The sequence below is a fragment of the Peromyscus leucopus genome, chromosome 23 (genome assembly GCF_004664715.2).
Source record: "Peromyscus leucopus breed LL Stock chromosome 23, UCI_PerLeu_2.1, whole genome shotgun sequence".
In the NCBI taxonomy this organism is placed as follows: Eukaryota; Metazoa; Chordata; class Mammalia; order Rodentia; family Cricetidae; genus Peromyscus; species Peromyscus leucopus.
The window spans coordinates 12,937,235-12,957,417 of NC_051082.1; the positions used below are offsets into that span (position 1 = coordinate 12,937,235).

Consider the following 20,183-nt stretch of genomic DNA (forward strand, 5'->3'; position numbering starts at 1 on the left):
CGGCCTCGGAGAGGGCGGATCCCCCGCCGCGGCCCTCGCCCGACCCCCCAAGAGCGAACGCGGCCCAGCGCGGCGCCCGCTCCTCACGTGTCCCGATCGGGCCCCCGATCCGCCGGCTCACGTTCGACTTCCGCCTGACCCTTCCGACTTCCGGTAAAGAGTCCCCCCCCCACCCCGCTCCTCCACCCTCACCCCCACCCCCGCCCCCAGGTCCGTCCCGCATCTCTCCGCGCCCTCCGGGCCGCGTCGCCCCGTGCGCGTCCCGCGGAGTCGGGTTCCCATGCGCCCGTCGGCCGCCGCCACTCGGCGGCCCTCGGCGGGGCCGGAGCCGCCCCGCCGGTCGGGCTGGGCCGCGCGGCGCTCGCTCCCGCGGACGGCGCGGCGCGGCGGGCGGGGCGGCGCGGCGACGTATCCCTCCGCCGGCCCTCCCCGCGCGGCCCCGGCGCCCCTCCCCGCGGGCCGCGCTCGCCGCCCTGCGCCTCAGACTGTTTTGGTAGCAACGGCAACGGCGCGTCCCGGCCCGGCTCCCGGCGGCTGTTCGGTGTCTGCGGGCCTCCCCGCCCCTTCGTCGTCGTCCTGCTGCCCCTGGCTCCCGCGACCGCGCCAGCCCGCGCCTGCCCGCTGGGCGTCCGCGCGTCCCCGCCGCGCTCCGGCGTTTGCTCAGCGCGCCCGGCTCCCGGCTGTCCCCGCCCGGCGTGCGAGCCGGTGTATGGGCCGCTCACCATGTCGCTGAAGCCGCAGCCGCAGCCGCCCGCGCCCGCCAGTGGCCGCAAGCCCGGCGGCGGCCTGCTCTCGTCGCCCGGCGCCGCGCCGGCCTCGGCCGCGTCGTCCTCGTCTTCCGCGGTGCCGGCCCCGGCCGCGCCGGTGGCGTCTTCCTCGCCGGCCGCGGGCGGCGGGCGCCCCGGCCTGGGCAGGTGGGTGTCGGCTCCCCAGCCCCCCTCCGCTTTCGCCGGGCCGATCCCGCGCCTCTCGTCCCCCCTCCCCCGCCTCGCCCCGTGACCGGCCCGCATCGCGGTGGGCTGGGGGGCCCCGCGGAGGGGCGGGAGGCGCCGGAGGATTCTTCAGGCTTCCCAGGCCGTGGCCAGCCTCCCGCACCATCGCGTCCCCTCCCCCAGACGGTCAAGATGGACGGCCGGGGCGGCCCCCTGCCCCTCGTGTGCGTGTGTGTGTGTGTGTGTGTGTGTGTGTGTGTGTGTGTGTGCGCGCGTGCAAGGGGCGATTGGTACCCCCGCCCCACCCCCTTGCAGCGTCCCCCCCCCACACCAGTGATGGAAGGGCGGCTGGGCCTGGGTGGAGGTCGCAGGGGTCCCTCTCCCGAAATGAGCCTCTGCGCCGGGTGGGGGAATCGGGAGGGAGGAGGGGAAGTTGAGGCCCAGCCGCCCCAGGTGGGGTCAGCCGGTTGTCCTGCCTGTGTCCCGCCCCGCAGACCCTGGGAAGGTGGTCATCCGAGGCGAGGTGGGTGGCTGGCGGCCTCCGGCACCCATCCCCCTATAGATCTGGGGCGGCGGGGTTCCCGCAGCGGGCTGCCCTCCCCCCCCCAGCTGGGGAAGGGGTGGGAGTGCCCGGCTCCCTTCGGGCCGGCCTCCCTCCTTCCCCGCAAGGTCCCCTGCGCGCGGGTGGTGGCCGATCCGCATTGCCGTTCCTCGTCCGCCGAGCCGAGCAGAAGGCGCCTTTGAATAGAGGTGGGCGAGGGCCGGACTCGCGAGGTGGGTTGGCGGCGGGCATCGGGCACGCAGCGCATTTCCCCCCCGCAGCCCCCGTCCCGGTTCCCGAGATTTCTAGGGATGAGGAACCTCCACCGAGGAGTTGGTGCGGGTCTGGGTGGCAACAAGGCGGGTGTTGGCTTGCGCCCTCGCCCCCCTCTCCTCTCCCCTGGGCCGGGTTTTGTTGGTAGGAGCTGGAGACCGGGTGCTGTCCTGTGTGACTGGGCTTGACTCTGGAGGGTGTGTGCGTGCGGGGGTGGGGAGGGGTGGGGGAGGTTGTCAGTTCGTATTTCACGAACTAAGAAAATGCTTAGTGTTAAAACGGAGAGGCAAATGCCAATAGACTCCATTCCATTGTGGCCGGTGTCCTTAACTTGGGAAGCGCCGCCCGAGCTTACCAAGGGCATGCAAGTCCATTTTCCCTGTGCCCCAGTCCATCGTGTTACAGGCACTGCTGTGCCTCCCTCTGGCCTAGGCCTGGTTGGCAGGGCCTTTACCAGCCTCCTCCTTAAATAGACGTCCAAGGACTTAGGAGGTGGGCTAGGGGATTTTTTTTTTTTTTTTCATGTACCGAGTTTTCTTTTTAGCCGCATTTTCCAGCTGTCCATTTCCAGAGAGTGTTTCTTTACAGCAGAAGTTAACCCGTGGGGTGAGTCAGAGCAGATTTTTAAGGGATTCTGCTGGGAACAGTCTGTTTTTTACTTTTATTCCCCCACACTCCCAATTTTTCCTATCGTGAGACGTTTCAAACCCTGCTTAGCCCACCTAGTTCAAATTAAACCATTTTTTCCCCCAGCTTGGTGAAGTTTCTTTTCTTTTTTTTTTTTTTTTTTGTCCTTGACTTTTAGTGAGAAACGAAAAATACTTAAATTTAAGTTTAAGGATACGTCCTGTTTTCTTTGCTTTTCCATGTTTTCTCTTCGGTTATCAGAAAGTGGCAACTTGGTCAAATACAAATTAAAACTAAAGTTTTAAGCTTCAACTGTCTCTTTAGGCGTAAAGATTAGATGGTAGCAGAATTGTCCCATGGGCATCTGAGCATCCCAGATGAGCAAGGTATAAGTACTCGGAATCTTTCTGCTCTTGAGGCTCCCCAAAAGTTAAAAGCATTTAGTTTTCCTTGCTTTAAGTTCTTTTACTTGAAGCATACATCTTAGCACTTACTCTTTGGACAGTTTTCGTCCAGTACTGGACTCAGAATATGTAATATGGTTTTGTACAGAACCTTGGTTAATGCTGACACTGATAGAATTGCGCTAAGTCCTTAGTCTTCTCTGGGTTCTTAGTAAATCCATTACAACTTCAAGAGTTTTGCTTGGGTTTGTGTGTATGGCTTAAGTAAGACTGGAACGTGGTTGAGGAGAGGAGATGCAGCACCGGGGGCCGTGAGATGGTTCAGGGGGTGAAGGCGCTTGCTGCCAGGCCTGTCAGCCAGGATTCCCACCCCACCCCACCACCATCACCAGAGCAGTAAGTAGCTGAGTTGTCCTCTGACCTCCACACGCCTGCCAGGGGCATGTTCCCCTCCCCCACAATAACTAAACTAAAAAAAAAAAAAAAAAGAAAGAAAAAGTGGCATTGACGTTGTTGTTTGTGATAGCAAAATGTTCTTCACGGCCTAGAGGTTCACAGCTGTTGAAGCACCATTTTATTTCTGGACCCTCCTCCAGCCTGGAACTCTACCCCAGGGCTTTGCTTTTGCTAGACGAGGGAGGACTTTGCTACTCCGCCAGCCTGGATTGGACTTGGGTTTTGTGTGAAAAGAATTTTCTAACTTTGAGAACAACTTTTTCCTCTCAGTGCTTAGAGGTGTCTTAGAAAAGAACTGTGTGATCACTTTCTTAAAGTCCTACCACACAATTGCACCTGAACCCTCTGAGTATTCTAGACTTTGACCTTTTCGCTGTGAGGTTGTGCTCATGTGTGATCAGCTTGTTCCCCCTTAACCTGACGATTTTTTTTTTAATTTTAAACAGTGACTTACCGACTACATTAAGTTTCTGCCTAACTGTTGGGATTTTGGTCTTGATAATTTTGTTTTTGTAGAGGTGGTACAGTGAACATCTTCATACTAGAATCTTTTTGCTTCAGTTTAATTTTTCCCTAGAGTAAGTGCCCAGAAGTGGTTTCACTAGGTCAAGGACTCCAAGGTTTTCTGGCTCTCATAAGCTGTGCTGTGTTGTTTCTCTGAAGGCTTAGTGGGTTCTGGAGTCGAGGTGGGCAGCTCTACAGGGCAACAGTGTCTTTGTAATTGTCAGACACTCTTGGGGTCGGGAACTTTGCCTCCACATCAGGGTCATACACAAGCAGGTGCTTTCCTGTGTGTGTTTCCTGGTTGTTTCTCTATTTTAAAGAGCCTTTTAAAAATTTTATAAGTATACTACATGCATGCCCAGTGTCCACAGAGACCAGAAGAGGACCCTGTAATCCTTGGAACTGGAGTTACATTAGCTGTGAGCCACCTTGTGAGTGCTGGAAACCAACCTGGGTCCTCCACAGGAGTAAATGGTGCTCTTAATCCCTGAACCATCAATCCAGCTCCTCCTGGTTATTTCTTTTTGAGTTTTTAAGAGATTGTTTTTATGTGTAGGTGTGTTCTGTGTGCATATTTGTAAGTGCCCTGCATGCTTGTCTGATGCCCAGAGGCCAGAAGAGGGTTTTGGATCCACTGGAGCTCTGGAGGCAGGGATAGTTGTGAGCCACCAGTAGGTGCTGGGAACAGAGCTTAGTCCTCTGCAACAGCAGCAAATGCCAGGGTCGGTGCCTTCAGTCTGAGCACTAGTGAGACGGACAGGCGGGTTTCTGTGTTTGGGGCCTGGCTGCTCTACATAGGAGCAGGCTTACACCAGCAGCAAGTGCTCTGCATCGCCTCAGCCCTGTGTGTGAGTTTTGGTTGAGCTTTGACTGGACTGTATGTAAAAATGTTTAGGAGTCTGTTGTGTACACCACAGATGCAGATTCATGATTCTGAAGGAACTGTTTTCAAGTTTTTTGGGCTTTTTTTTCCCTTTCCTTTTTATTGTTTTTTTTTTTTTAATTTATTTTTATTTTATGTGCATTGGCATTTTGCCTGCATATAGGTCAGTGTGAGGGTTTTGGAGTTTTAGACAGTTGTTAGCTGCCATGTGGGTGCTGGGAATTGAACCCGAGTCCTCCAGAAGAGCAATCAGTGTTCTTAACCACTGAGCCATCTCTCCAGCCCCTCCTTTTTATTGTTAATCCCCTTCTTTTACTTATGTTATTAGCTGTTAAGTGTATAATGATTTTTGAAAAAAAATTTTCTGATTGTGGTGATGAGTACCAGTAGGATTTGCTGAAGGAGGCAGAGGCAGGAGGATCTCTTGAGTTTGAGGCCAGCCTGTCTCTACAGAGTAAGTTAGTTCCAGGACAGCCAAGGCTACACAGAGAAACCCTGTCGTGAAACAGAACAAAACAACAAAACAGTGTATGAATGTTTTGCTATTTGTATATGTGTGCCACACATCTGCCTGGTGTCTGTGGAGACCAGAAGAGGAGGTCAGATCCCCTGGAGTTGTAGTTATGTTATGGGTTGTGAGCTGCCATGTGGGTGCTGGGAACGGAACCCAGGTCTCTGCAAGAGCAGCCAGTGCTCTTAACTGCTGAGCCCACTGTGTACAACCCAGCCTCTTTGTTTTTTGAGGTCACATCTGTTGTAGGTTGGCCTTGAACTGCTGGGGAGGATGGCCTTGAACTTTTGGCCCTTCTGCCTTCTCCCAAGAGTTGGAATTGTAGGTGTGCACCCAGTTTATGCAGTGCTGGGGATGGTAATTCAGGGCTTATCTGCATCTTAGGCAAGCACTGTACCGATTTAGCTACATTCTCAGCTGGTATTTAGTGCCTCCATTGGGAATCAGCATTGGTTAATTCATCCCTCCTTTCCTCTGTATTGGGGTTAGGGGTGGGTGGAGCAGCAGCATCTTTGTAGACCAGGCTGCCCTTGATTTTTGTTGTTGTTGGCTTTTTTGTTTGAGACTACCTTTCACTATGTAGCCTTGGACTTTAAGGCATGTGCCACACCTGGCTCATTGGCTTAGACATCTTTTTTCAATTTACTTTTTGAAATTTATGTGTATGGATGTGAGCCTGTGTATTTGTGTTCCATGTGTGCAGGGGCCTGAGGAAGCCAGCAGAGAGCATTGGGTCTCCTGGAATTGGAGGTTGAGGCAGTTGTGAGCTGCCATGTGGGTACTGTGAACTGAACCTTGGTCTTCTGGGAAAGCAGCAAGTACTCTTAATCAAGGAGCCAACTCTCAATCCTAATTTTTAGCTTTGCTTTGTTTTCAGACGGGATCTCTATTATGTAGCCCTGACTGTCCTGGATCTCGCTCTGTAGCCCAGGCTGACCTCTACTTTCAGAGCTCTGCCTGCCTCTGCCTCCTGAGTGCTGGGATTAAAGATGTGCACTGTCATGCCTGGTTTAGTTTGGGATTTTTTTTTATTTTTAAAGAATGGTTTTTGTTGCTATGATGGCCTGGAACTTGCTACTTAGCCCAGGCTGGCCTCGAGCCTGCAGGGTACATCCTCCTGCCTCTGCTTCAGTAGTTCTAGGATAGCTGAGCGGCACCATGGCAGACTCTTTCCTATACCATGTTTTATAAAAATATAGCCTTAGGCTGACCTTGCTTTACCTTCACAACTACATTTGGAATTCAGGTGTGTGCGCGCGCGCGCGCGCGCGCGCGCGCGTGTGTGTGTGTGTGTGTGTGTGTGTGTGTGTGTGTGTTGGGGGTACTTCACAGTGTGTGGTTGGAAGTTAGGACAACTTGGAGGAGTTGGTTCTCTTCCCATCCTGTGGCCAGGGAGATGGAAGTCAGGCTGCCAGACCTGGGGGCAGATGCCTTTACTCATTAAGCTGTTTACTACTTTTAAAAGAACCTTTTCTCTGATTTCTTAGCTTTGTGTTTTCTATGGCTTCATTCTCTTAAGGTATTGATTGCATCTTAGAAATTGTTTATCATGCTTCCATTTAAATGTCCGAGACCTCTCCATGAGTTCCTATCTCTTGAAATGCCCAGAACTCTGCATTCAGCACAAATTCTTGAGTATCTGTAAGGCAGTGCTATGTGCGGTCTTGGGATGTACTCATGATTAAAACAAAGGTAATTGCTCTCCTAGAGCTCACATTCTTTTTTGAGCCTTGAAGCTAGAGCTCCCTGTGTGGCCTGGACTGTCCTGTGTCAGCTCTGGCTTGTTGGGATTGCAGGCATGTGCCACCCGCCACACCCAGCTCACCACAGACTGTGAGAGGCAGGCATCCTTAAACAGCACACCTGTGGACAGCATTAGACTGGACTGGAATTAGAGGAAGCCGATTAAAGGCACAGAGTTTGAGGAAGGGGATGGCTGCAACTTGAAATGGATTAGAGGAGCTTCCTTGAAGAGGTAACAGTGGAGGGTGAGGTCTTCGAACCAGTCCTCTTGAAATTACTTGCAGTTCAGAAATTGAGACTGGCTCATTTTGTCATCTTTTCAAAGGGTATTGATAGCTGTTTGATGATGAAGTTAGCAGGAAAGTTAGCTGATATTTAGGTCATTAGAGATAAACTAAGTCTGCTAATAAAAAAGAAACACATCTTTTTGCTGTTCTTTTGTGCTTACATATTTTAGTGGATTTGTTTGGTCCAAATAAATATGTGGAGGTTGCTTTTCTGTGTTTGAAAGAAAAAGCATTGCTGGAGCTAGTAAGAGCTGTGCGTGCTGAGGTCTGACAGAGGAGTCACTTACAGGGCCAGGCTTGGTGTTCCTGTTCTGAACGGGAGCTTGTGTTTTTGTTTCTCTAATTAGACAGTTGCAGTTTTACACAGGGGCTGAGAACTCACCATCCCGTTTAATGCAGATTTAAAGAACCATCCTGATCTTTTTGTCCTAGATAGCTTCCGCCGTGTGAGAACTTCATTCTACTGTAGCACTGTGCACGCACACACATTCTCTTTAGAGACTTTCCTTGAATTATAATGTTCTATTTTGGCTAGGTGGAAATTGCTTTTAGTATTATATAGTGTAGAGCAGGTACAAAAGTCTATTTTTACAGTTCTTTGAAGTGATGGTGACAGCTTCAGTGGAGATGTAAATGGAATTTGTTAGGCTAACTTACTGCTGGAGTTTTTGAATTGGAAATATTTGGGGGAGGGATGTAGTTCAGTGGTAGAGGGTTTGCCTAGGATTCAAGATGCTCTAGATCGAATCCCAGGTTCTGTCAAAGAAAAACAAACATTGATTTGAAGTTGCCCTGAAAAAAAATTAAAAATACATGGGTAAGTGAGTTTGAGGACACCCTGGTGTACATAGTGAATTCCAAGTCAGCAATGGCTACATAGCTAGACCATGTCTCAAAAAGATGGGGCGGAGCGAGTGAGTGAATAATGATAAAAAGTGCTTGGGGTGTTTGAAAGGTGTGTCAGGGTCATCCGCCACTGTAAGGGTGCAGTTGTCTGTTTGGAACGTGCCACTGAAGTGCAAGCACAGTGCTAGCTCACCTGTCTGCTCCTCATTGGCAGACACAAAGCGTGCTTCTCAGGAAACTGCCTGTCGCTGCGTTTGAGTTGGTGGGAGTTAAGTCTGCAGCTGTTAAGACACTTTTCAATTTGTACCTTAAAACTAGTGTCACTTAAGATGGAAAATGTGATTTATTTATTTAGGGATAGGACCTTACTTTTCCTAGGCTTGCCGTGAATCTAAGATTCCCCTGTCTCAGCTCCTCAGCTGCTGGGTTTATAGGCAGGTGCCATCACATCTAAATGTTCTTAACATAGTTTTGTTTTTTAATCCAGAAAGAGTGCCTCATACTTTGGAAGGTGAACGTCTGTATAGAATGTGATGCACTTCTCCATGGGGGAATTGGTCTTGAAGCACTATTTCAGTTCTATAGGTAGTTGTGCCATAAGCTACCTTCCTGCTTAAAGCAGTTGGGATCTCGTAATTTATACGTATGCTGTGTCTGTACAATATTTGGAAAAACAGACATGTGAAATATATATGGGATGTGGTCTGTAATAGAATTGAGCATGTCCTGAGTGCAGAACAAATTTACTTGTGAGATTAGTAAGCAGACGTCTTAAGTATTTACTTACTCATACATGGGTTTGTTTTTTGTCTTAAAATTGGAAGAAGTTTTATGTTACTTTCAGAAAAGTAAAATACTGCCAGGCATGTTAGTGCATGCTTTTAATTCTAGCACTTGAGAGACAGACAAGCATATCTCTTAGTTTACAGCTAGTCTGAGTTCTGGAACAGCCAGAGCTACATAATGAGACTCTCAATAAATAAATAAACTCTCACTGGGAAGCAAAAAAAAAAATCTCAAATACTGAAATGGTCCTTTTTTGAAAGATATCCACCATTATGTATTTGTATATGATACAAACAGATATGGTATGGTACATAGTCCGTGGCTGCGCCACCCCCCCCACCCCCCTCAACACCATTTCTTTGTGTAGCTCTGGCTGTCCTGGAACTCCATTTGTGGATCAGACTGGCCTCAAACTCAGAGATCCACCTGCCTCCATCTCCTCCTCCCAAATGCTGAGATTAAAGATGTGTACCACCACTACCTGGCAGGATTGGTTTGTTTGTTTGTTTGTTTCTCTCTCTCTCTCTCCCTCCCTCCCTCCCTCCCTCCCTCCCTCCCCCCCCCTTTATGTTTTTGGTTTTTTTTTTTTTTTTTGGTTTTTTTTGAGACAGGGTTTCTCTGTGTAGCTTTGCGCCTTTCCTGGGACTCACTTGGTAGCCCAGGCTGGCCTCGAACTCACAGAGATCCACCTGGCTCTGCCTCTGGAGTGCTGGGATTAAAGGCGTGCGCCACCACTGCCCGGCTTCTTTATGGTTTTTTGAGATGAGGTTTCTTTCTGTAGTTTCGGAGCCTGTCCTGGATCTCACTCTGTAGACCAGGTTGGCCTTGAACTCACAGGGAACCGCCTGGCTTTGCCTCCCAAGTTCTGGGGTTAAAGACATGTGCCACTGACGCCTGGCAGGATTTTTATTTTTATTTTTTATTTAAAAATATTTTTAGGTTATTTTATGCTTGAGTTTTTTGTTTTTTGTTTTTGTTTTTCAAGACAGGGTTTCTCTGTGTAGCTTTGTGCCTTTCCCGGGACTCACTTGGTAGCCCAGGCTGACCTCGAACTCACAGAGATCCGCCTGGCTCTGCCTCCCGAGTGCTGGGATTAAAGGCGAGCGCCACCACTGCCCGGCTATGCTTGAGTGTTTTACCTACGTGTATTTATGTACACCATGTACATGCCTGCTGCCATTGGAGGTCATAAGAGGGCATTGGATGCTCTAAGAATGGAGTTCCAGATGGTTGTGAGCCACTGTGTGGATGCTGGGAACTGAATCCTGAGTTCTCTCCTATGCTTTTACCACTGAGTCATCTCTGTAGCCTATTATTTTTATTTTTTAGTGATAGCTGTGTATCTCTGGGGGAAATGTGCATGTGAGTGAAGTTTTTAAGGAGGCCAGAAGAGGGCGTCATATTCTCTCAGTTGAAGTTACAGACTATGAGTTGATCAACATGGGTTCTGGGAACTAAGGTATTCTTCAAGAACACAGTAGGTGGTGGGCTGGGTGGTGGCGCACGCCTTTAATCCCAGTAATTGGGAGGCAGAGGCAGGTGGATCTCTGTGAGTTCGAGGCCAGCCTGGTCTACAGAACAAGTTCCAGGATAGCCAGGGATGTACACAGTGAAACCCTGTCTCGAAAAACAAAACAAAAACAAACAAAACAAAAAGAAGAAAGAGGAAAACAACAGAGGAAGAAGGAGTAGGTGCTCTTAATTGCTGAGCCGTTTCTCTAGCCCCATAGACATGGTTTTGAGTTCAGTAGTTTGTATCTTTTAAAGAATGTTTTTTCTTGAGATGATAGAATTTTAGAGTATGAGAAAACAGAAAAATCTTACAAAATAAAAAGGAAAAAGCTTTCAGCTCTGAGAGATTAGGTGAGTTGCCAAAAGCAGCCTTTGTTGATTTTTAGTCCACCCTCTCCTTAAGTCAATGCAGACATAAAAACAAGATGATGGCTGTGGGTGCAGCTCCCCACTGCAGTGTTTGCCTAGCTGGTGTTAGACTCTGGCTTAAATCTCCAGCATTACAGACAGTAAATAAAAATGAAAGTGAAAACATAAAGAAGACCTTGCTGTGTATCTTACACAGCTGTAGTACAGCTGTAGACAGTCTTTGCTCTTCAGGATTTCTTTTCTTTTTTTAAATGTGTGCATACCTGTGTGTGATTACTGTATATGCTTTATTTTACTTTTATTTCTGTATTTGGGTGCTTTGCTTGCACACATGCCTGTGCACCACATGTATGCAATGCTGGAGGCAGTTACAGATGGGGACTGAAGTGACAGATGGTTGTAAGCCACTATGTGGGGGCTGGGACTTGAACCCAGGTCCTTTGCAATAGTAGCCGGTGTTCTTAACTCTTGAGCCATTTCTCCAGCCCCCAGGATTTCTTTTATAACCTTGAGTTTGGCTCATTTAAATAAGTCTTGTTCCTTAATTGTTTTTAATTTATATAATTCTGCATAAGTCTAATGTGACATCTGTTTAAATATTATTTTTATTTTTTATTGTTTTTAATGGCAGGGTCTCACATAGCCCAGGCTGGTCTTAAACTTGGTACATAGCCAAGGAAAGGTTTTTATTCAGTTCTGGGCATTGAACCCAGTGTCTTATGCATAACAAGCAAGCACTGTACTCCCTAGCCTCCCGCTTACTTCGATGAAAAACAAAATTACTTATGCTTTTAAGTTGCCAATGAATCAAAAAGTAAAACTTTGGGAGGCAAATATAACTGAGAACAATGAGAAGGAACAGTGTGATCTGAGGTTGGGAGACTGCAGAGTTACAGTCACTCATGAGATCTCAGAAAGCATACCCTGCTGGGTGTTTTGATACCCAGGGGCATTACTGCCTTATAGCATAGTGTAGTTAATTAACATGCTCACAGTGGTGACTCATAAGGTTAAATTATTTTTAATATATTTCAAAGAAGTATTTTTCAAACTGTAGGTCATGACTGATTAGATTATGAAATCACTCTTGTTAAAGTTTTCCCCCCCTCTGGGGAATATTCCTCACTATGTAGCTCCAGTTAGGCTGGGATTTGCTATGTAGACCAGGCTGGCCTTAGGCAGAGATAATCTGCCTCTGCCTCCCTTGTGCTGGAATTAAAGGTATGCGCCACCACACCTGGCCCTACGTTTTTCTTTTTTGTGTAACCCATTGAATCTAATTACTTGTGTTGAAACGTGGACTGATCCTGGCTTGATCTTGTGTAGATCTAGTGCAAGTGATTGTAGCTGCAGTGCTCTCATGAGTGCAACGACCATGGTATGTTCAGAAGACCGCGTTTCCAATCCTCCTCCCCACCTTCTGCTCTTGAATTCTTCCTGCCCCTTACCTCATGATATTATTTGAATCTTGGGTCAGGTGTGTTGAGAGAGGTGCCCTGCTTAGGGCCAGGCACTTAACACTCACTTATTCTCAGCATTTTCACCAGTTCTGAGTCTGTTAACTGCAGAGAGAAACTTGTGCAGCGTTTGAGAGCAGCCCTGGTCTGTGGGTATAAGCTTCTGTATTTAGAAGGCAGTTGGACTACAGGTCATTTAGCAGCCCAACAGTTCTCTTCTGTGTGGCTGTGCTTTCCTGAGCCAGTGGCATTGACCAGGTTTACAGCGTCACAGTGTGAGTTCTCCTCTGATTGTATTAGTTGGAGCTGGAGACTTGTTTCACCTCCTTTTAACACAGGCTGCCTGAGTTAGGGAGCTCCATTTGTTTCGTTGTATCTCTCGGGCCAGAGAAGGGGTTGGATTGGCTGTTGGCGTGAGGACCGACCCAGTTCTACTATGTGTCCAGGAAAGACCTGCTTTAGTAGAACCACCAGTGGGGCTCGGTAGCTCTGGGGTGCAGTGCATGCCCTGCTCCCCTCCCAGCCACCACACACAAGAAAGTGAGGCACTACATTCTCTCTGCCTTCCATCTCGTCACTTCCCTCCATGGCTCTCCCCTTAAAACCATACAGATTGGAAGCTAAAGGTTCTGGTGTCTTTTTTTGTTTTTGTTTTTTTGTTTGTTCGTTTTTCATGGTAGGGTTTCTCTGTGTAACAGCCCTAGCTGTTCTGGAACTCACAGAGATCCGCCTGCCTCTGTCTTCCCAGTGTTGGGATCAAAAGGTGTGCGTCACCACCCCTGCCTTGGTTCTGGTGGTTGTTTTGTATTCAGTTCTATTTACAGGTGAAGAAAATGAACCAATGATGTTTGCCAAGTCTCTCATCTTTGGCTGCATAGCTGTTATTAGAAGGAGGTCCACCTTAAAAAAATAATTATTATTTTTTATTTTTTAGCTATAGCTCCCTCCCTCTAGCCTAAGACCTCAGTGCAAAGCTTGTGCTCTGCCACTGATCTACCCCTAGGCTCCAATGTATCATCTCTGGGGTCAGCTTGCATTGTAGATTTAGAGGAGGGACACAGATGGTCCCATAGAATTTGCCTACTCTGTAGCTGGTTAGTTATTGACTCTGGAATAATGTATTGCAGTAGTTCCTGTTTGCCAGGCTTGAGGACACTGTAGTGGACAGGTGAGATGAGACGTCTCTTTGGAGCTCCCACGGTAGTGTAGACAGCAGAAAATAGTTAAAAATTCCCACCCCGCCTGTGATACTAAGGCACTTCAGGAGCTAGTGCTTTGACTTATTGACTGTTTTGTTTTGTGGTGTTTTGTTTTCAAGACAGGGTTTCCCTGTGTAATGGCCCTGGCTGTCCTGGAACTCACTCTGTATAGCAGGCTGGCCTCGAACTCACAGAGATCCACCTGCCTCTGCCTCCCAAGTGCTGGGATTAAAGGTGTGCACCACCACTGCCTAACTTGAACTTTTTGGGCTACATACTGGGGCTCTGCCTTAACCCCTAAGAAGGGGCCAGCAGGTTGGCAGTGGTAGGCACTTGCCTCTAATTTGGGTCACCTGAGTTGAATCTCTGTAAACCACATGGTGGTGGGAGTGAACTAATTTCTGCACATTGACTTCTGACTTCCATGCACATGCTGTGACATGTACATTTCCCTAGTAAATAAATGTAATAAAAAAAAATTTTGGCTTGAAGAGATGGACCAGTAGTTAAGAGCATTGACTGCTCTTTCAGAGGACCCAGGTTTGGTTACTAGCACCCACATGGTAGCTTACAACTGCCTGTAACTCCAGTTCCAGGGGATCTGATACCCTCTTCTGGTCTTTGGACAATACACATACATTATACACAGATATGCATGCAGACAAAACACCCATACACATCAATATACAAATGTAATTAAAAAGAAATAAAAAAATTCTTTTAAAATGTAAAAAAAAAAAGTAGGAAAGGAAGAAGTCAGAGTGCCCTTATTTACAGATAGGCTTCTATATGTAAAAGATATTAAGGATTTCATCCAAAAACTCTGTTACTCATTTTTTCAGCAAAGTGGCAGGATATAAAATTCACATAAAAGTCTGTAGCCTTCCTGTATACCAGTGACAACCATGATGGAGAAATCAGGGAAACAGTTTCATTTACAATTGCTCAAAAAAGCCTCATCAAGATCCTTGACACTTAGAATCTGTCAAGATCACACCATTGGTTCTCAGTGCCTGGCTTCTTTCCTGGTAGGAAGACAGGGCAAATTACTTCACTAGCATTTGCCTCTTTTCTTCTATAAGTTATATTTTTAAATGTTTAAGTTAATATCTGGTATGAATTAAATGTTTATATGTGTATGTACGCGCACATGCACGCATGCATACATGCATTTTGGCCTGGCCATTTTTTTCAGGCTGGCCTTGAATTCACAGTTTAGATTACAGTTGTATGCTACCACCAAGCATGCGTTCATTTTGTGCCTTGATCATATTTGTATCTGCAAGACCAGGACTCTTAAAAAAATGGGGTTGGAGAAATTGCTCAGTGGTTAAGAGCACTGTCTCCTCTTCCAGAGGTCCTGAGTTCAATTCCCAGCAACTGCATGGTGGCTCATAGCCATCTATAATGGGTACTGATGCCCTCTTCTGGAATAAAGGAGTACATGCAGATGGAGCACTCATAGATGAAATAAATAATATCTTTTAAAAAAAAAAGATGAATGAAACCTCATCTCTCTTTTCAGGTTCTCCAGTGCAGCAGGAAGGAGGGTGGGCGCACATGTGTTGTGAACTATTAGCCCTGTTGTGTACTGGAATGACTTCTTTTTTTTTTCCCCCGAGACAGGGTTTCTCTGCGTAGCTTTGCGCCTTTCCTGGAGCTCACTTGGTAGCCTAGGCTGGCCTCGAACTCACAGAGATCCGCCTGGCTCTGCCTCCCAAGTGCTGGGATTAAAGGCGTGCACCGCTGCCGCCTGCCGCCGCCGCCGCCGCCCGGCTGGAATGACTTCTTTTTAGACAGGGTCTTACTATGTTAGATCTGGCTCTCCTGGGGCACACACCATGTAGACCAGCCTGGCCTCAAACTCGGAGATCCTCCTGCCTCTGCTTCCCAAGTGCTGGAATTAAAAGCGTGTGCCATAACACCCAACTGAGTAAGTCTCCCCACCCCAAGGCAGGGTCTCACTATGTAGCTTTGACTGTCCTAAAACTTACTTTATAGACCAGGCTGGCCTTGAATTCAGAGATCCTCCTGCCTTTGCTTCCAAAGTGCTGAGATTAAAGGTGTGTGCCACCACTGCCTGGCTTAATACATGTCATTTTTAAGAAACCTAAAACAACAGCCTAGAGAGCTGCCTTAGTAGTTGAGAGCACTGGCTGCTCTTCCAGAGGACCCAGATTCAATTCCCAGCACCCACATGGCAGCTCACAACTATCTATAATTAATGCATGTGGTGCAGCGACATACACAGGCAAAACACCAGTGCACGTTAAATTAAAAAACAAAACCAAAAAACATGAGATGAATTGAAATGTACACATTCATTACAGTTCTCAAGTCATGTCAGCCCTATCTCAAATCGTCACGGCCACATATGGCCAGTGGTTGCCATATTGAGCAGTGTGATGTATGAAATTTTCATTATCATGGGGTTCTGTTGGGACAGCATTGGATCTAAGATCCAAAGAGTTCTTATACCCTAGATGTAAAAATCTTGGTCTATCTGCTACTTATAAAGCTTTAACTCATGATGAAACCCATTAGCTCTTGTTGGTAGAACTTCACATGGAGAGGAAGTGTTTAATAAGGTTAGGTTATGGGATTACTCTATAATAATAAACTCGAGTTGGGAAGAGCAAGTGACTCACCTACTCAAGGAAATTATAAGCTCTCTGATTAGATTTTTTAGGGTGTACCCAGTTGCATCCTTCCTGTGCATATGTGTGTGTGTGTGTGTGTGTGTGTGTGTGTGTGTGTGTGTGTGTGTGTTGAATGTTGGATCTCAGGCATCACTCATGCTTAGAGATGGGGTTTATCATTAGTCATGTAGGCCTGTCACCATCTTGCATTTCCTCATTGCCGGCATTACAGATACATGTCATCATGCCCAATTTTTTACATGGGTTCTGGGGTCCAAACTCACATTTTGCTTGCAGGGTGCTCTGTCAAATGAGCTATCTCCCCAGCCCTATCACTCCTCCTGACAGCTGTACTTTTCTTTACAGTAAGGAGAAACTGAATTAGTGCTTGTCATAATTCATATAGACTATACTGTGGACTTGAACAATTCACAAGTGCTAAGCCCTCTACAGACCAGACATTCTTGGAAGTCAGGCTGTGTCTGACTTAAAATTCTTTGACTAGGTGGTGAGACTTGTGTAAATCGAGCAGGACGGAGGCTGGAGCGGTGCTTGAGGTTGAGTCTGAGACGAAGCTGGGGTGGTGGCTTGAGAAGGAAGGGCTCCTCCCTTAGGTCATGTGTGTGAGTGCTTGGCCCACAGGGAGCAGCACTGTTAGAGCTGTGGCCTTGTTGGAGGAAGTGTGTCACTGTGGAGGTGGGCTCTGAGGCCTCATGCTTAAGCTAGGCCTAATGTGATACAGTTCACTTCCTATTGCCTGAGGATCAAGCTGTAGAACTCCGAGCTACGTCTCCAGCACCATGGCTTCCTGCATACCGCCATGCTTCTCACCATGATGATAATGAACTAAACCTCTGAAACTAACCCAGTCTCAAATGTTTTCCTTTATTAGAATTGTCCTGGTTATGGTGTCTCTTCACAGCAATAGACACTTAAGACGCTGGGCAACACAATAAGCTAGCTCCTTGTGTCCAAAGGAAAAAACATGTGTCCTGAACATGTGCTATTCTCTAAGCAGTACAGTGGAAGCACAGTGCACAACTTCTAAATGCTGGGTGCCACATATCTAGAGTGCTCAGGTATATGACAGTGTTTGTAGGTCATATACAAATACTGTTGCATTTAAAAATTTATATTTATTTTCTCTGCATGTGTGAGTTTCGGGGATGGGACTCCAGTTGTCAGTCTTGGTCACCCTAGTTTGTTTCTTTTATAAAGTCATATTCTATAGTTCATGCAGGTCTTGCTTGGAATATGAGCTACTGTATCCGATATTACGTGTGGTTTTACACAACAGAATGTATGTCAGTCAGTAGAAAGATTTAAAAAGATGTTTACACTAGCTTTAATTGTGCAGTTAACTCTGGTGTGTGTGTGTGTGTGTGTGTGTGTGTGTGTGTGTGTGTGTGTGTGTGTTGTGGGAAACCATCTCCCACCTTTTAAAGAGAGGGATAAGAAAAATATTAGAAAGAAAGATAGCGAAGAGACAGACAGAAACACAGGATAGCTTTGGGAGGACCTGAGTCAAAACCCAACGGTCCCTTCTTTCTCTTCAAAAGGGCTTTTTATAACAATGCCAAGGGGCAGGGCAAAAGACCTCCCTCTTGCTAGATCAAAGCACACCTCACAGCCAAGTTTAGCCCCTTCCAAACACCTGGTAACCACAGCCCGTGGTCAACTCATCCCCTTATGCAGCCTGATGGGTAAAGCAAGCCCTGATTCTCAGACTCTGTAAGTTCTCACTAGGAAACCTCTGTGGGTCTCTACAGTGTGTGTGTGTGTGTGTGTGTGTGTGTGTGTGTGTGTGTGTGTGTGTGTGTGTTGGGGGTAGCTGGGTATTTGTAGCCCAGAGGCTGAAGTTGGGTAGCATTGTCTCTCACTGAGCACAGATCCAACCATTTGACTGGACTGACTGGCCAGTGAGCTCTGGGAATCTAACTGCTGCTTCCTTAGAACTCTGCTTACAGATTTGTGACACCGGGCATGGCTTTTATGTGGGTACTGGGTATCAGATGTCAGGTCCATATGCTTTTTTTTTTTTTTTTTTTTTTTGCTTTTTCGAGACAGGGTTTCTCTGTGTAGCTTGCGCCTTTCCTGGAACTCACTCTGTAGCCCAGGCTGGCCTCGAACTCACAGAGATCCATTTGGCTCTGCCTCCCGAGTGCTGGGATTAAAGGCGTGCGCCCCCCACTGGCCAGCTTCTTTATTATTATTATTGTGTGTGTGTTTGAGTGATCTGCCTACCTCTGCCTCCAGAATGCTGGGATTAAAGGTGTTCACCACTACAGCCCAACAACATAATCATTTTAATCATTAAATTTTTTTAAAGTTTAATTCATGTGTATGGGTTATTGTCTGAATGTATACCTGTGTACAAAGTGCATGCATGGTGCTTTCTGAGGTCACAGGAAGGCATTGGATCCTGTGGAACTGGAGTTACAGAGCTGCCATGTGGGTGCTGGGAATGAATCCAGATTCCCTGGAAGAACAGCTGGTCCTCTCTTTTAGAAAAGAGATTTTTAAAATTTTATGTCTACAGGTATTTTGCTGGCATGTTTGTGTGCCCTGTGCAGTGCATGCCAGTGCTCTTAACCACTTAACTGCCTCTCCAGCCCCAATTTTTAATTATTTTTAAGTTAAATGTGACATTTGAATTCTATTGCTACCACCTGCATTAATTGTAAACAAAGTTTCCAGGTTCACAAAGGAAATTTTACATACCCAGTAAGCAGCTGTTCCTCTTTTCTCCCTCTCTTTGATCTGGGAATCCCAGTTTGTCTCCGTGGTTTTGAATATAAGGTCTGAGTGCAGATGTGTAACATTTGTGTTTCCTGTTAGCTTCTTTAGTTTAGTATGTCTTCAAGATTCATTTGTGTTGTAACATACCAGGACTTTATATATAGTTTTAAAATCTATTTTTATTAGTTTTTTTTTTTTTTTTTTGGTTTTTCGAGACAGGGTTTCTCTGTGTAGTTTTGCGCCTTTCCTGGAACTCACTTGGTAGCCCAGGCTGGCCTCGAACTCACAGAGATCCACCTGCCTCTGCCTCCCAAGTGCTGGGATTAAAGGCATGCGCCACCACCGCCCGGCTTATTTTTATTAGTTTTAAAGTTATGTATAAACACATGTATCTGTGTGGGGGTATATGCATGTGAGTGCAGGACCCATGGAGGCCAGAAGAGGGCATTGTGTTCCTTGGAGCTGGAGTTACAGGCAGTTGTGAGCTGGGGACCAAACTTAGATCCTGTTCAAGCCTCCCCTTAACTACTGAGCCATCTCTCCAGCTCTGGAGAACTATTTATTTATGATTGAATACCATTCCATTGTAGGCTGGGCCACATTTCATTACCCCCCCCCCCATTCACTCACCCATCAGTGTGCATTTGAATAGCTGTGGTGAGCGACATTGTTGTGAACAAACATGGGTGTGTGATTATCTTTTGACTCACTGCTTCAATCATTTCTTTTGGAGATATGCCCAGAAATTGAGCTGCTGGATCTTATGGTCATTCTATTTAAACTTCTCCCAGGTACTCTAGTGTCTTAATGATTTCATTGATGTACATAATGTCCTTTGGTTGTTACCCGCTCTCAGAATCCTCTTACCTGTTTCCACTCCTGCTAACCCTCCTCCCCTTTTCATGTCCTTGTAGTGTTGTTTGGTTATTTGGTGGTCACTCGTTTTTATTAGAGTTGCTTACGTGAGTGTGGGGTGGGGTTATTCACTGTAGTGAGGGCACTACAGCACTAAGGAAAAATCCCCTCCTCCAGCAACCATTAATTGCCAGTGAAGAGTGGATCACATGTCCTGTCTCTGCTGGATTATAGGTGGGCCCAGTCTTGTGCATGTTACCTCAACTGCTGTAAGTTCATGAGTGCGTGTTGTTAGCATTCAGACCCATTTCTTGGAATTCTGGCCAATAAGCAGATAATACCCCAGACTGCCCATTGTCCTGATGTCATCTTATGTAAAGCCCACTTTAAGACACCCCCCCCCCCGCCCGCCCGCCCGCCCCCCTGCCTTTTCTCTCTTTCCATGAGGTGTGCACCTCCAGGCTCGCTTGTTCTCTCTCTCCCTCTCTCTCCCTCTCTCTTCTCTCCCCTCCCCTTCAATAATAAACTTTCCAGGTGTAGCTTTCCACTGCGCCTCGCGGCCTGCTGCTGTGTCTGCTTGTTGTGTCTCTCTCACTGATCCTGCCAAGGCCTCCCCGAGC

General features: G+C 47.3%; 1 protein-coding gene across 1 annotated transcript in view; it reads left to right on the forward strand.

The window, feature by feature from the left end:
- The first annotated feature begins 265 nt into the window (after positions 1 to 265).
- Atxn2 (ataxin 2) overlaps positions 266 to 20,183 on the forward strand; it is a 98,125-nt gene continuing 78,207 nt past the window's right edge. The window contains 2 exon segments of the mRNA XM_028855660.2: positions 266 to 425; positions 428 to 914. Of these exon segments, the coding sequence (XP_028711493.1) occupies positions 281 to 425; positions 428 to 914 (632 nt within the window). The 5' untranslated portion in view covers positions 266 to 280.